General features: G+C 42.7%; 1 protein-coding gene across 1 annotated transcript; it reads left to right on the top strand.

Annotated features, from left to right (window-relative positions):
* Positions 1-14,551, top strand: CCDC117 (coiled-coil domain containing 117). Its single transcript, XM_050924061.1, has 6 exons — positions 1-90; positions 4,481-4,836; positions 7,060-7,110; positions 7,557-7,787; positions 9,889-10,026; positions 11,366-14,551. The coding sequence occupies exons 2-6, from the start codon at positions 4,487-4,489 to the stop codon at positions 11,619-11,621; spliced, it is 1,026 nt and encodes a 341-aa protein (XP_050780018.1). The 5' UTR covers positions 1-90; positions 4,481-4,486; the 3' UTR covers positions 11,622-14,551.
* The last annotated feature ends 574 nt before the right edge of the window (positions 14,552-15,125 follow it).

Below are 15,125 nucleotides of genomic sequence, written 5' to 3' on the forward strand. Positions count from 1 at the left end.
TCCCAGCAACCCGCGCCCGTTGTGCGTCTTCTCCGGTTGCGGAGAAAGGCCTGGAAAGGAGCGAGGCTGAGGGGTCCCGTCTGCCCTGGGGTGAGTCCGGCGTGGGGTGCGCGGATGGGGAGTGACAGAGCTCCCGGGTCTGTGTGCGGAAGGGAGCGGCCGGGATCCTGCTGGGGGGGCCGGGTGGGAGCAAGTTGCTGGGGAGGGGCCGGGGGACATGTGGGAAGGGTGTGGGGGGTTGGGTGTGCGGGATGGGGAGAGGAATGGGGATGTGGGGGGAGAGGATTGGGTGTGGGGGTTTTGTGGGGGGAATGGGGAGAGGATGTGGGGGGAGAGGACTGGGTGTGGGGGATTTGTGGGGGGAATGGGGAGAGGATGTGGGGGGAGAGGACTGGGTGTGGGGGATTTGTGGGGGGAATGGGGAGAGGATGTGGGGGGAGAGGACTGGGTGTGGGGGATTTGTGGGGGGAATGGGGAGAGGATGTGGGGGGAGAGGACTGGGTGTGGGGGATTTGTGGGGGGAATGGGGAGAGGATGTGGGGGGAGGGGACTGGGTGTGGGGGATTTGTGGGGGGAATGGGGAGAGGATGTGGGGGGAGGGGACTGGGTGTGGGGGATTTGTGGTGGGAATGGGGAGAGGATGTGGGGGGAGGGGACTGGGTGTGGGGGATTTGTGGTGGGAATGGGGAGAGGATGTGGGGGGAGGGGACTGGGTGTGGGGGATTTGTGGGGGGAATGGGGAGAGGATGTGGGGGGAGGGGACTGGGTGTGGGGGATTTGTGGTGGGAATGGGGAGAGGATGTGGGGGGAGGGGACTGGGTGTGGGGGATTTGTGGTGCGGAGGGGACTGGGTGTGTAGGATGGGGAGAGGAATGGGGATGTGGGGGGAGAGGATTGGGTGTGGGGGTTTTGTGGGGGGAGGGGGCTGGGTGTGGAGGGAATGGGGAGAGAGGATGTTGGGGGATGTGAGGTGTGGGGAGGGAGGAGGGTTGGGTGCAGGGAGCAGGCCGTAATGAGAGGTAATGTGGTGACATTAGGGTGGATTACTGCTGTTTATAGCGTGGAGCAGGTTGATGGGGAGAGGATGGGCTTGGGGGGATGTGGGGCAGTGGCCTTAGACTGGACTATTGCTTGTACAGGGAATGGTGAGGGTAGAGTGACCATACAGCAAACGTGAAAAATCGGGATGTGGGTGGGGGGGGTAATAGGAGCCTATATAAGAAAAAGATACAAAAATCGTGACTCACCCTCAAAAATCGGGGCGTTTGGTCACTCTAGTTGAGGGGCCTCACTCAAGGTCTATCTTAGTACCACCAGTGTTTCTGAAATGGGTTTTAAACTCTGGAGTAACTAATGCCATGCCATTATTTGCTGGTGCTGTTGCGCCCTCCTACGCTCCAGAGCACCTTTTCTGTCTCATTTGCTGGAGATCATTCCAGTGAGAGTCTGCATTTGTTTGTGTATATTACTGCTGTAAACTGCAGCTGGCATTAAACCTCTTTACAGTGGGTCTCTTAGGTCTGGTCTACACTAGAAACTTTTGCCAGAAAAGTAATTTCACACATGTGGGTGATTTTTTTGTTTTTTTTTTAAATGACATTCTTATACTGGCAAAAGCCCTAGCATAGACTCCATTATGCTGGCAGAAAATGCTTTTGCCAGTATCACTTAGGGCCGGTCTGCATGGAATTGTAGCTTACATCGGCATAGCTACGTCTCTCGGGGCATGAAAAATCCACACCCTTGAGAGGCTTGGGTCTACACTGCCACTTTACAGCGCTGAAAATGTCTTACTCAGCGGTGTGAAAAAACACACCCCGAGCGATGCAAGTTTCAGTGCTATAAAGTGGCAGTGTAGACAGTGCACCAGTGCTGGGAGTCGCGCTCACAGGACTGGGTTTTGTACAGTGCTGGGAGAACTGTCTCCCAGTACTCGTGCTGCAACTATACAGCCAAGTTAAAGTGTTGGTGTGACTGCGTTTTAACGTTGGTAGTGAAGACAGACTCTTTGGCTATGGCTACACTATGCAGCTTTTAGTGACGTCATGAACAGTGCCGAGAAAGCACTGTTCACACCAGCGGTTTTCATCGGTGAAGCTTTTGTCATTCGTGGAGGTGTTTTTTAACATACCTGAATGACAGAAGTTTTGCCGATGAAGTGCCAGTGTAGAAATCTCCTTACGCTTTGTCTACACTGGCAATTGAAAGACACAACTTTTGTCCTTCAAAGATGTTAAAACACGCGCACACACACACACACCTGAAAGACAAAAGTGTTGTCAGGGACAAGTGCTGGTGTGAACAGTGATTTGTTGCTCCTGCCGACAATGCTAACACCTCTTGTTGGGGGTGGAAGCTTTTTGTCGGCAGGAGAGCTCTCTTCTGCTGACAAACAGTGGCTATACCGCGCGTCTTTGCGGCACAGCTGCGTCACTATAAGCTGCATAGTGTAGACAAAGCCATAGTTAAGCAGACTTAACCCCTGTTGTAGATAGCACCAGGTTTATAGATTCATAGACTTTAGGGTCAGAAGGGACCAATGTGATCATCTAGTCTGACCTCCTGCACAAAGCAGGCCACAGAACCCTACCCATCCACTTCTATAACAAACCCCTAACCTATGTCCGAGTTATTGAAGTCTTCAAATTGTGGTTTGAAGACCTCAAGCTGCAGAGAATCCACCAGCAAGTGACCCACGCCCCACGCTGCAAAGGAAGGCGAAAAACCTCCAGGGCCTCTGCCAATCTGCCCCTGTGGAAAATTCCTTCCTGACCCCAAATATGGTGATCAGCTAAACTCTGAGCATGTGGGAAAGACTCACCAGCCAGCACTCAGGAAAGAATTCTCTGCAGTAACTCAGATCCCATCCCATCCAACATCCCATCACCGACCACTGGGCATACTTATCTGCTGGTAATCAAAGATCAATTGCCAAAATTAAGCTATCCCATCATACCATCCCTTCCATAAACTTATCAAGCTTAGTCTTAAAGCCAGATATGTCTTTTGCCCCCACTACTCCCCTTGGAAGGCTGTTCCAGAACTTCACTCCTCTAATGGTTAGAAACCTTCGTCTAATTTCAAGTCTAAACTTCCTAGTGTCCAGTTTATACCCATTCGTTCTTGTGTCTACATTGGTATTAAGCTTAAATAATTCCTCTCCCTCCCTAATATTAATCCCTCTGATATGTTTATAAAGAACAAGCATATCCCCCATCAGCCTTCTTTTGGCTAGACTAAACAAGCCAAGCTCTTTGAGTCTCCTTTCATATGACAAGTTTTCCTTTCCTCGGATCATCCTAGTAGCCTGTCTCTGAACCTGTTCCAGTTTGAATTCATCCTTCTTAAACATGGGAGACCAGAACTGCACACAGTATTCCAGATGAGGTCTCAACAGTGCCTTGTATAACAGTACTAACACCTCCTTATCTTTGCTGGAAATACCTCGCCTGGTGCATCCTAAAACCGCATTAGCTTTTTTAACGGCCATATCACATTGGCGGCTCATAGTCATCCCGTGATCAATCAATACTCCAAGGTCCCTCTCCTCCTCTGTTGCTTCCAACTGATGTGTCCCCAATGTATATCTAAAATTCTTATTATTAATTCCTAAGTGCATGACCTTGCACTTTTCACTATTAAATTTCATCCTATTACTATTACTCCAGTTTACAAGGTCATCCAGATCTTCCTGTATGATATCCTGGTCCTTCTCCGTGTTAGCAATACCCCCCAGCTTTATGTCATCCGCAAACTTTATTAGCACATTCCCGCTTTTTGTGCCAAGGTCAGTAATAAAAAGGTTAAATAAGATTGTTCCCAAAACCGATCCTTGAGGAACTCCACTAGTAGAAGAATCTCTCAGCAGAAGAATTCTCCCCTTGATCTAGCTCCCATCTGTGAGGGAGGTAGATTACCTACAGCAAGTGGAGAACCCCTCCTATTTCTGTAGTAGTCTACAGTCAGACCATGTCTACACTGAAAAGTGACATAGCTGGGTCGACTTAACTTAGGGGTGTGAAAAATCCACACCTGTGAGTGACGTAGTTGAAGTGACCTCTTCCCCCCCGCTCCCCTTTACAGACAGTGGTATGTCAAGGGAAGAATTCTTCCATTGACTTAGCTATCTTCTCTCTGGGAGGTTAATTAACTACAGCGCTGTAGCGAGTGTCTGCACTCAAGTGATAAAGTGGCACAGCTGCAGCTGTGCAATTGTAGCATTTTAAGTATACACATAACCTTAGTTTATTGGAGAAACTAGTAAATGATACCAGCAAAAGAACTGTTTTGCCTGTATAACAGCATCCACACTAGGGTTCTTACTGACATAATTTTATTGTTAAAACAAAATCATACCCTAACCAACAAGGCCATGCCAGCAAAATCTCTGATTATAGACCTGGCCTTTTCCTCACTGATGCTTATGCAACATGTTTGCTTATAGTCACAGTGTTCTGGGTTGGTTTGTCTTTTCCCACAGGTACAGATGAAAATGGCAACCTTGGGCAGATCCTTTCAAGAAGTTCCTCCTGTGGAATTTCCACAGGCTCCAGCAACTCTTCCTGACAGTACCTTCCAACCTGGAATCATACAGACTGAATCCCAGCCTGGAGCTGTTGGTCATGAATATCCCCAACAAACCATAGTGGTTACAGCAGGGAACAGAAATAATATAGTAGAAGGCTCTGATCTCAGCAGCTCATACTTGCAAAGTAACCTGGACCTTGCCTCCCTAGCTGCAACTGGAAGCTATAATGAGGGCTTGACTGTTGCAACAGTTTCTTTCACAAACAGTGAAAAACCACCAGTCTTATTGCAACAGCAGAATTGCACCCAGTAAGTACAAAAATAAACAAGGGAAAGGTGGAGGATAGCGTCTCTTATCTATAGTGTATTTTTCTGAATGTCTGTTTTCATGAAGGCTCTAATTTTTCAGTTCTTGTAATTTGTTCAGTATTATACTGGAATTGAGAATTTTGTACTGTCCTGTTTCCTTCCTTCTGTTTTTCTTACTTCCTACCCCACCAGTAGGTTTAGGGTGTGTCTCAATTGTCTGGGAAACAAAAGGATGTTTGCATTTACATAATTGAATGCTGAAATGTGGACTTGATTTAAAAGCTATAATGTTTTTACTGCTTTCTTTCTGTTCGATTTGTGGCTTTCGCTCTCCAGGTGTGTTGTAGCACAAGGACCTCAGTGTTTTGAATCTGCAGGATCATTGTGGTGTAATTGCACTTTGTGATGGATAGGCCCTCGATGTTGAGCTGCGTAGTTCGCAGTGATGGGCGTATTTGAGGTAAGGTATTGGCCATTATTGCCATTGTTTTATGACCAGGAAGTCCTTTAAGTTCCAGGATTTTGCCGCAGTGAACTGCATTCAACCACATGTTGAGGTACAAACCTTGTGATGTATCACAGAACAATTGCCCCTTTCATGCTTATGGTGGTGGTACAAAGGGATCCACACAGATACTCTAAAAGAATTAGAAAGGCTTTCGAATCTTAACATTCAATTATAATCCCAGCCCGTTGCTTCTCAAATGCCATACGAAAGAAGACTGCTGCGTTCTTTTTAATGTGGATGAAAAGTGTGTTTATCCAGATCAGTATTACACTGCAGATTTTTTATTTTTCCATTTGTGTGATTAGTTTAATTAATGTGCCATTAAACCATGTTAAGAGATTAAAGCTGTACAATTGGAAAAAGGCAAATACTGTGCCCATCTTTAAAAAAAGAGAAGAAGGAGAATCTGGGGAACTACGGCCTCACTCAGTTCCTGGAAAAATCATGGAGCAGGTCCTCAATGAGTCCATTTTGAAGCATTTGGAGTAGAGGAAGATGGATTCACCAAGGGCAAGTCATGCCTGGCTAATCTGATTGCCTTCTATGATGAGATAACTGGCTCTGTGGATATTGGGAAAGCGGTGGATGTGATATATCTTGACTTTAGCAAAGCTTTTGATAGGGTCTCCCACAGTATTCTTGCCAGCAAGTTAAAGTAGTATGGATTGGCTCCCATCCCCAACTACAGAAGGGATGTGGACAAATTGGAGAGAGTCCAGTGGAGGGCAACGAAAATGATTAGGGAGCTCGGGCACATGACTTATGAGGGGAGGCTGAAGGAACTGGTATTATTTAGTCTGCGAAAGAGAAGAGTGAGGAGGGATTTGATAGCAGCCTTCAACTATCTGAAGGGGGTTCCAAAGAGGATGTAGCAAGGCTGTTCACAGTGGTGGCAGATGACCAAGCAAGGAGCAAGTGAGGGAGGTCTGGGTTAGAAATTAGGAAAAACTGTTTGACTAGGATGGTCGTGAAGCACCTGAATGGGTTAGCTAGGGAGGTGGTGGAATCTCCATCCTTAGAGGTTTTTAAGGCCCAGCTTGACAAATCCCTGGGATGAATTGGTTGGTGTTGGTCCTGCTTCGAGCAGGGGGTTGGACTAGATGACCTCCTGAGGTTTCTTCCAACTCTGATCTATGATTCTATGATAATTAAGCACTCACTTCAAGAAACAGGAATGCTTCAGGAAAAATACATCTATTCCTTTCCCACCTTCCCCCACAAACACAGTACAAGAAAGAAACTGTCATGGAAATCAGCAAAAGGCAGCTGAGCAAACCCTGTTTTAGAGTGTTTTGTCTTTATTTTTGGGAGAAAAAATACATGTCAAGTTCAGATAAGTGTGAAGCATGACATTCTGAACTTACCTTCTACTTTGGCTGTCATGGTTGAGACTAGTTACCAGATGATCCAAACATTGCCCTATTTCAATTATATTCAGGTAACTAATTTCAGGAAGAGATGCGTGAAGGTAAACTGCTTCCCTTTATACTCCAACTGTTTTTGTTTGTTTTATTTAACAGATTTGTTTCTAGACTAATGCATCTTTGGCTCTGTTTTTCCCCTCATCTGATTATATCAAGGTGACCTGCACACTGAAAGCCATGGAACATAACCCACCAGCAACATGTGCTTTAATTTTCTTGATCACACTCAATTCCATCCAAAGGTATAAAACACTGTTAGTAGTCAAATAACTGTTCATTGTCCCTTTCCAGAGTTTCTCTTCGCTGTGGAAAGAAGCATAAACTAGAGGAAGAGGTGGATTGGTAAGTTAAACTTGTCTTCAGTGACTTGCTTTTGGCCTGATTCACTCTCTGTCCTGTGTGGTGGAGGGAGGTGGATGGTGTGTGATCCAGGGTAGAGCTCAAAAGATTGTACTGTGCTTAGGTGAGGGAATCTTTCCCAGTACTACTACTGTTTGGAACCATTCTCAGTTGTTTTTTCCTGAACATAAACAGAAACCTTGAATCCAGTCCAGTTTGTATAATACAAATCTAACTGAATGTGTGATACTGATTTTCTTGAAAAGGCATTTTTATATTTGAGGAGCTAAAATTTCTTCTTGTACATTGGAAGTGAAGTCTTTCTCAACAGACGAACTATGCAGCTCTGTAGAAATAGGTGTGACAGACAAAGATCTTAATAGTTTTTTTTTTTTTAACAATGTCAGATATTTCTCTGTTGCCAACTAAAAATTTGCTTGGTTTCCTAGTTGCCCTGTGAAGAAGAAGAGACTGATTGAAACTGTTCACTACTCTCCGAATCCCAGCACTGAAGAGATTCTCTGTGCAGGTCAGCAGGCAGCTGGGGAGGTAGCAAGGCAGTGCATTGATAGTCTTCATGAAGCTGGCTTGTTAGAAATTCCCTGTGAAGATATGGATCAGACAATCGGGGAACATCAGTGCGAGGTTGCCCGCAGGAAGCTTCAGGAAATTGAGGACAGGTAAACGCAGGGATTGAGTAGAGTGGGTTTTTTCCTAGCTTTCCCTTTATTCATAGGCGTTGTCTAAGGGATAACTGAGTTTATTGCAGTAGGGTGGCAGCACCACTGTAAGTAGGGTTGAGACTAGCTTACTGTTTAACAGCTGGTTTTTTTAAGTGCTCTAAAATCCACGTGGTGACTTGGATTGTCTTGATAAGAGCTTTGCCTCATGGGAATCTGGGATATAATGATTGGTCCAAATTTGAGGTAATTGTGAGCAAGGCCTTCTCAAGATAAAGCCCCCTTCAAAAAAAATCAAAATTTTACAGTTCTTAACTTTGACACACTGGGGGCTCAAACTATGCCTTTTATCCTCCTCGAATTGGTGTTATGGGGTCAGGATTGATTTCAGCTAGAGTCCAGCAGCCACTGCCCCTTTGAGCATACAGTATTACAGTTATTCAGGGTTAAAGTTAAATTTACAATGTGGCACAAGCTAGAGAAAGTTGCAAGCCAGAATTTTTGCAGGCAGCCTGTCATAGTAACTGGAAGCTCAGGGTGACATCCTGTAGCCACCGCATCTGAGCAACACCCATGTACTACAAGTTCAAGTCCTGCCCTTGGCAGCTTGCTGAGAATGTGTTATGCACATTAGTTGCTTTCTGCCTGCGTTACCTAGGGGTTCCTTCTGGAAGATTTGCCCTTAAAGCAAAGCTTCTGTTTTGAGATCTAGTATTCCAAAGTGTTTTAAAATCCTCATGCATGCTCAGATTTTACTTAAGTATTGTCAAGGAATGTAGTATAATTTAAGAGAGGAAAGATTGAATGAATGATGGTAACAAGAAGCAGCATAAAGGTAATGTACCCATGCCACATGTTCAGGAAATGGTAAGGAACAGTGGGACTATCTGTCTTACATCCGTGACCCCCATTATTGTACTATTTGAACACCTGTCTTTAATGTATTTATTCTCATGACACAGGGAGGGAAGTGATAATGTCTCCATTTTACAGATGTGGAACTGAGGCACAGAGAGACGTAAATGATTTGCCCCAGAGCTGAGAGTTGAACCTGGGGTCTCCCAAGTCCTAGGCTAGTATGCTAGCTAGTGAACCATTCATCCTTTCTGGCTGGGACTCTTGTCAAAGGAGTTGTAGAGCATCAGGAAATGCATTCATAGTAGAAGGCTTTTTATAAGGACTGGTATAAGGTCGACTAACGTAGCACAGGATACTGTTGTCAATCAAAAGAGTAACAAACTTTATGATGATCTTGGAAAAATAAATACAGAAAACAAAATTGAAATTTCAGTAATTCATCTAGTCTACACAAACCAAGGATTCACACTTACCAGTTTCATCTTCCAGAGAGCTCTAGCTCTTGGGGGAAAAAAGGGTCTAAAGAAAATTTAGTCATATGTTTTTTGGTTTTTTTAAAACAGTCACAGTAAACTTCAAAGTTGGTATCCCCCTATCTCATCGCACAAACTACAGTGAACACTTTAAAATTATACTTCAACCCACAAGTGGCTTAAATATGGGTGCACTCAGTGTTCCGGGAGGGTACACAGTGCTGCAGGTCAACCTTAAGTCAGTGTTAACAAAGTTTTATAGCAGTGAGTTATACCTTTAAATTGATTAGTTTGTGATGTGAGATCTGACGTTTGTAACACCTATCTGGATCTGCATTGTGAGGTCCATAGTGGACTACATACAGGTTTCTTCTGTTTGCCCTTTTCTAGGATTTCAGGTGCTCTACTGGGGTACATCTGTGGGTATTCTTACAAATTTATATACAAGAGCTTTACCAAAAAGGCAATTCTTGCAGTGCATCCTAAGTGGTCAAGCTTTGGGTCATTCTGATCAGTAGTCTGAGCCGCTGTAGCATGGGGTCACCAAAATTCAGGACCTTTCAGAGCAGCTGAAAATAATCTTAGAAGCTAAACTACAGGGAGCTGAGAAGATGAAATTGCTGCTTAACTCAATGTTAATTTTATATTGTGTGGTTGAACTGCATACTCTCCCCTGAATGGGACTCAATTAGCAGTAGGTAAACATATTTGTCCGTGATATGGTCAATAATAAGATGTATTATTTCCCCCTTTCCTGCCTCCATTCTTAGGATAATTGATGAAGATGAAGATGTTCATGCCGATGGGAATACTAGCAATCTGCCCACCCTTGTCCTATCTGATACTCTGCAAAAGGGGCTGAGGAGGGATTTTGATCAAGTCCTGACAAAAAAAATAATAGAGTCCATGTAAGTTCTTGAGGAAATGTTGGAGCTACACAGATAACATACCCAAATGGAGAAAAGGGTTTTGCCTGCAGGGTCCATCTCTCCTCTGTTGAGCGAGACTTGATTTTCAAACTGTAATTCTTTATAGCATTACTGTTGGAAGATTCTTTGATAATGTGTTTGTGATGTACTGTACTGTATCGTGTAGCAGAGCATTATATGTAGTTGCTAAAAATAGGGTATTTGCAATTTACAGTAGAATGCTGAATTCATAGAGACTAACATAAGAATGGCCATACTGGGTCAGACCAAAGGTCCATCCAGCCCAGTATCCTGTCTACCGACAGTGACCAATGCCAGGTGCCCCAGAGGGAGTGAACCTAACAGGTAATGATCAAGTGATCTCTCTCCTGCCATCTATCTCCACCCTTTGACAAACAGACTAGGGACACCATTCCTTAGCCATCCTGCCTAATAGCCATTAATAGACTTAACCTCCATGAATTTATCTAGTTCTCTTTTAAACCCTGTTAGTCCTAGCCTTCACAGCCTCCTTAGGCAAGGAGTTACACAGGTCGACTGTGCGCTGTGTGAAGAACTTCCTTTTATTTGTTTTAAACCTGCTGCCCATTAATTTCATTTGGTGACCCCTAGTTCTTATATTATGGGAACAAGTAAATAACTTTTCCTTATTTACTTTCTCCACACTACTCATGATTTTATATACCTCTATCAGATTCCCAACCCCGCCCCCCCAGTCTCCTTTTTTCCAAGCTGAAAAGTCCTAGCATCTTTAATCTCTCCTCGTATGGGACCCGATCCAAAACCCTAATCATTTTAGTTGCACTTCTCTGAACCTTTTCTAATGCCAGTGTATCTTTTTTGAGATGAGAAGACCACATCTGTATGCAGTATTCAAAAAACTCTGTATGCTCCCTTTAATACATAATGTTATATACTCTCTCAATTTCACTAACTTTATAGCCTGCCGTTGTTCAAATATGAAGGTTTCCATATCAAGAGAAAGGTCTCATAGTGTGGTGAACAATAGTGAGCTTCATGGTTGGTGCAGTGGGAGAGAATTATTATTTCATGTTGTACGTGAGGTTAGAATTGAGAGTAATGGAATGAACTTAAGAAAAGGGAAATGTATGATGAAAATCAGGAAAAACTTCTGTTAGGCCGTGAAAGGAGGAATTGGAACTTTCTCCAGAAGATTAGACAAAACACTAGTGCATGTCCCTTGTGGGACACTTCTCCACAGACAGTGACTTAAGTGGATGATGCAATTAGGTGGTTTTCATTTGTCACAGCTGTTATTGAAAGAGTTTTGATTAAACTAAGACTCCATCCCTTCTAGGAGCCGTCCCTCCATGGAGCTAGTGCTCTGGAAACCTCTCCCTGAATTCCTCACAGACAAACTGAAATCTGTTTCTGTTGCTAAAAACTACAAGCAGCAGGGCACAGAAGGGTGCCAGGCTAAGCAATCAACTCTTGGAGCCGCTTTTCAACCACAAACTGAAACATTCTCTGAAGCACAACAAACTATGATGTCTCCAGGACTATATAGTAGCTTGGGAACATCTGTATGTGTAGAAGAGGAGATGGAATTATAGAAGCCAGATTTCAGGCTGAAATGATGAATTTCTGAAGGTTTCAGTGGCTGATTTTTGACTCCCTCTACCTTCCAGGTATGAGGTGTGGACCTGAAGTTGTTGGGTTTTTTTTGTTTTCTGATAACAAGAATCTGGAGTTGGACAGTTGCAACTTTAGGAGATTGAAGAAAAGCTTTATAGTCTGTTAAAAGCAGCATCTTTTACAAGAAGTCCAGTGGCCTGTTGAGCAAGGAAGAGGTTCTCCAAATGGCTTATTAGGCCTGTCCTCTTAGTTGCCTTTGGTAAAGAGTGAAATGCAGAGATCGAATGCAACAGTGGTTCAGACTACCCCTTACACTTGGTGAGCCATTAAGACTTTGTGGGATATGCTTGGCTCATTCTATTAGCTTCATGAGAGGTTACTCAAATGTACTGAAAAGAGAAGATATCTCTCACTAGTTACACGAAGAAAGACAATCCCTCCATCTACTTGGCCTGACCTTAAAATGTAAATATAGAAATGATCTGTGCTGCAGTGTGATAGGGGGTGACAAGTTATAACTGAACAGTAGACTCGTATGGTCTAGTTTTCGTAGAAAGTTAAATCAGTGACTCAGCTGGAAGTTGGTTACTAAATTTAGCCTAAGGGCCAGTTTAAAATGTTCAGTTTTCTCTGAGCTAGTAAAGAAGAAGCCTAGAGGATGTTCTCAGCTGATTGGTTTGGCATTTTTACCTTGTGCTGCAGTTTTCCCTTGGTCTGAATCAGATTGGAAAGCCAGACATGACCTTTGGTAATATTTCTGACACAGCTGGTGCTGAATGTACTGACACCTTTTGATTTTAATCTTGATAAATGATGATGTGTGACTCAGATACAGAGGAGCTGCTTTAACAGCTTTGGGTAAATGTTGTCTCAGTAAGGGCCAAATCCTATTTGCCATACATGACTAATCTCAAACTGAGTGGGACTACTTGCATTAGTAGAGTGAGCAGAATTTGGCTCTAAGTAAACCTGGACTTAGTGGTTTATGTAAACCAGAAACATTTGTGTTATTAAAACTATACTTTGTTTTTCTGGAGTTTCAGATTGCATCTGGATTATTAATTTATACTGCAGGAATTTATTCCAGCTAATGGTACTGCAGGAAAGGAATCCAGTTAGCTACTTATTAGAAAATAGTACAAAAATTTATCAGTATGCAGTAAACCAAATAATCTTCTCAGTCAACAAAGAGTCAGTCTCAAGGTTTCCTTGGAGACATCTGAACTGAGGATCCCCTCCTGATAATACTCTTCTGGATAAAGTATTAGGATAGTAATTCCCAATCTGTTTGCCTTGACTTCCCCATACTAGAAGGAAGCCCATGCAATGGCTCCTCAGCAAAGCAGCTTTAGATTTATTGGAAAAGCAACTATCTACACTTCTTTGCTTAGCACAACACCGTAATAGTTTATGTGGTGATACATTCTTCTAGTTAAAAACCCATCATAAGTATTTTAATATCAAAGCTTTAATTTGCAGTCAGCATTTCTGCTCCTTTGTCGGGCAGTGGCATTTTATGTGAGAGGAGACATTCTTTCTGACATGGGCATTTGGGGGTAAGTAGAGAAGTTCCATTTCTGTTACCTCAGTTTTCTATCCTGCTCTTCTTGCCCAAGATTCTGAAAGAGCTTTAATGTTTAATATTTAAACAAATGTTTAAGAAATACACACTAAAATTATTTTGAAGTTTGAACCAGCATTGAAATAGGCTGGAAACTGTTGTATAACTTGACATCTGAAACCTTGATTTCTGTACTGAGCAAATGTGTGCAGCTTTCTTTTGCTCTTGTATCTAATTTTTATGTGAGGTTGGTGAAGCCTCTTATATGTAGTATGTAAAACATGTCATGTGAATTTCATTAACCTACTAAACAGACTTAAATTCTACAGCATCTGAGAGGCTGCAATGTTACTGCGTGTAAAATAATCAAAACAAATGGTATGCTGGAGGGAAGACGACATTGTCCACTTTGTGAGGTTAGAAGGTGTTGCAGTGCTTCCAAACAGATATCTGCTCTAAGCTTGTATGACTTTGGAAAAGGTTCAAAGTTCAGATTGTGCTTATCTGGTGGCTCTGGTCCTAAATTAACTGAATGAGAAGAAGGAAATATTCATACGTTTAATGGAACCATCTTGCCAATACTTAAAATTATGGTACAAAGGAACATGGAGGACATTAGAAAGCTGATAAGTGTGAAATCCAAGTAGGGCTCTTTTTTTCCTCTTAAAAATATTACTTGATTTTTAAAAACTTGTTTTTTTTCATCTGAATTTCCAAAGGGGAAAAGTATAGATACTGTGTCTATTTCTGGTTTTAACTCCTTTGTATATCACGTGTGCCAAAGGTGGCTATTCAGATGTGTGTTTCCTCCTTAAATTCTTTGCTGATGCAGTTTCCACTGAGCCCTAATACTACTCTACCACTTGAATTGAGATTTCTCAGTGGATTGTTGGCAATGTGTTTATTGGCCTAAGCCAAGGGATGACTTTATATCTAAAGCAGTTCAGCTTTAATTAGCAAACATCAAATTTGGTTTTCAGAGGTCTTTTCTGTTTTATATTAAGGGGGAACAGTTCAAAACTCTTCTGGGGTTGATGAGGGAAAGGGAACACTGCTTCCCATCCAGAAACTAAATGGAATGTTAATTGAACTGAAATTTGCTTCAAGAAAACATTTTAAGGTGTGGGCGGCTGCAGTCTTTACAGTTCAGTCTATTGTTAGCTTTCTTAAAAGTATTTTTTGTTAGTTCTGCATGTTAAGTGAGATGGCACAAATGGTGCACTACTGGGAAAATCCTTGCTGGATGCTTTATTTTGAAATATGAAAGATCTCATTCTGATCTGTCTTCTGTTGGGACCAAATCACCATTTGTATGTCAGTTTTCAATAAAATTTTTAATGTTTTTTTTAGATTGCTGTGCAACGTTCTTGCTGTAAAACACACTGGAAATTAAGACAAAAGCTAGACAGGTGGAGTTTAGTTAGGTTTGAAAGAGGTACAGAAATTAGGGTGAAGTACCTTTCGTGCGTCTGTAGCTCATTGTGCAGCCTAAATAGGAGTTCCATTTGAGACACTGAAATCCTCCTTTCTGCCCCTTTGCTGCGTTCAAGGTATGGTGAATAAGAGTTGGAAATAGGATTAATAACACAAGTTTCATAGTTAATCTGTAATAACTTCTCACCGGGGATGTGAGAGAAAATACTACTTTACCCTTTTCTAGCACTGTCCATCCTTCATCACTTCAGCAAACATTAAGGCAGGCATCCCCATGAGCATGGTCAATATTATTTCCATTTTACAGATGAGGAAACATGAAGTGTAGTGATTAAGTGACTTGCCCATGTTTTGCACTGACTAGACCCATCTACATTAAAAAATATTAATGTTCCTCCAAACTAGGTCAAACATGTGGATCACTTGCCATACACTTTGTGTCCATGCACAAGTGCTTCTAATGTTTAGCAGCCATTCCCAGTATCAG

The sequence above is a fragment of the Gopherus flavomarginatus genome, chromosome 15 (genome assembly GCF_025201925.1).
Source record: "Gopherus flavomarginatus isolate rGopFla2 chromosome 15, rGopFla2.mat.asm, whole genome shotgun sequence".
Taxonomy (NCBI): Eukaryota; Metazoa; Chordata; order Testudines; family Testudinidae; genus Gopherus; species Gopherus flavomarginatus.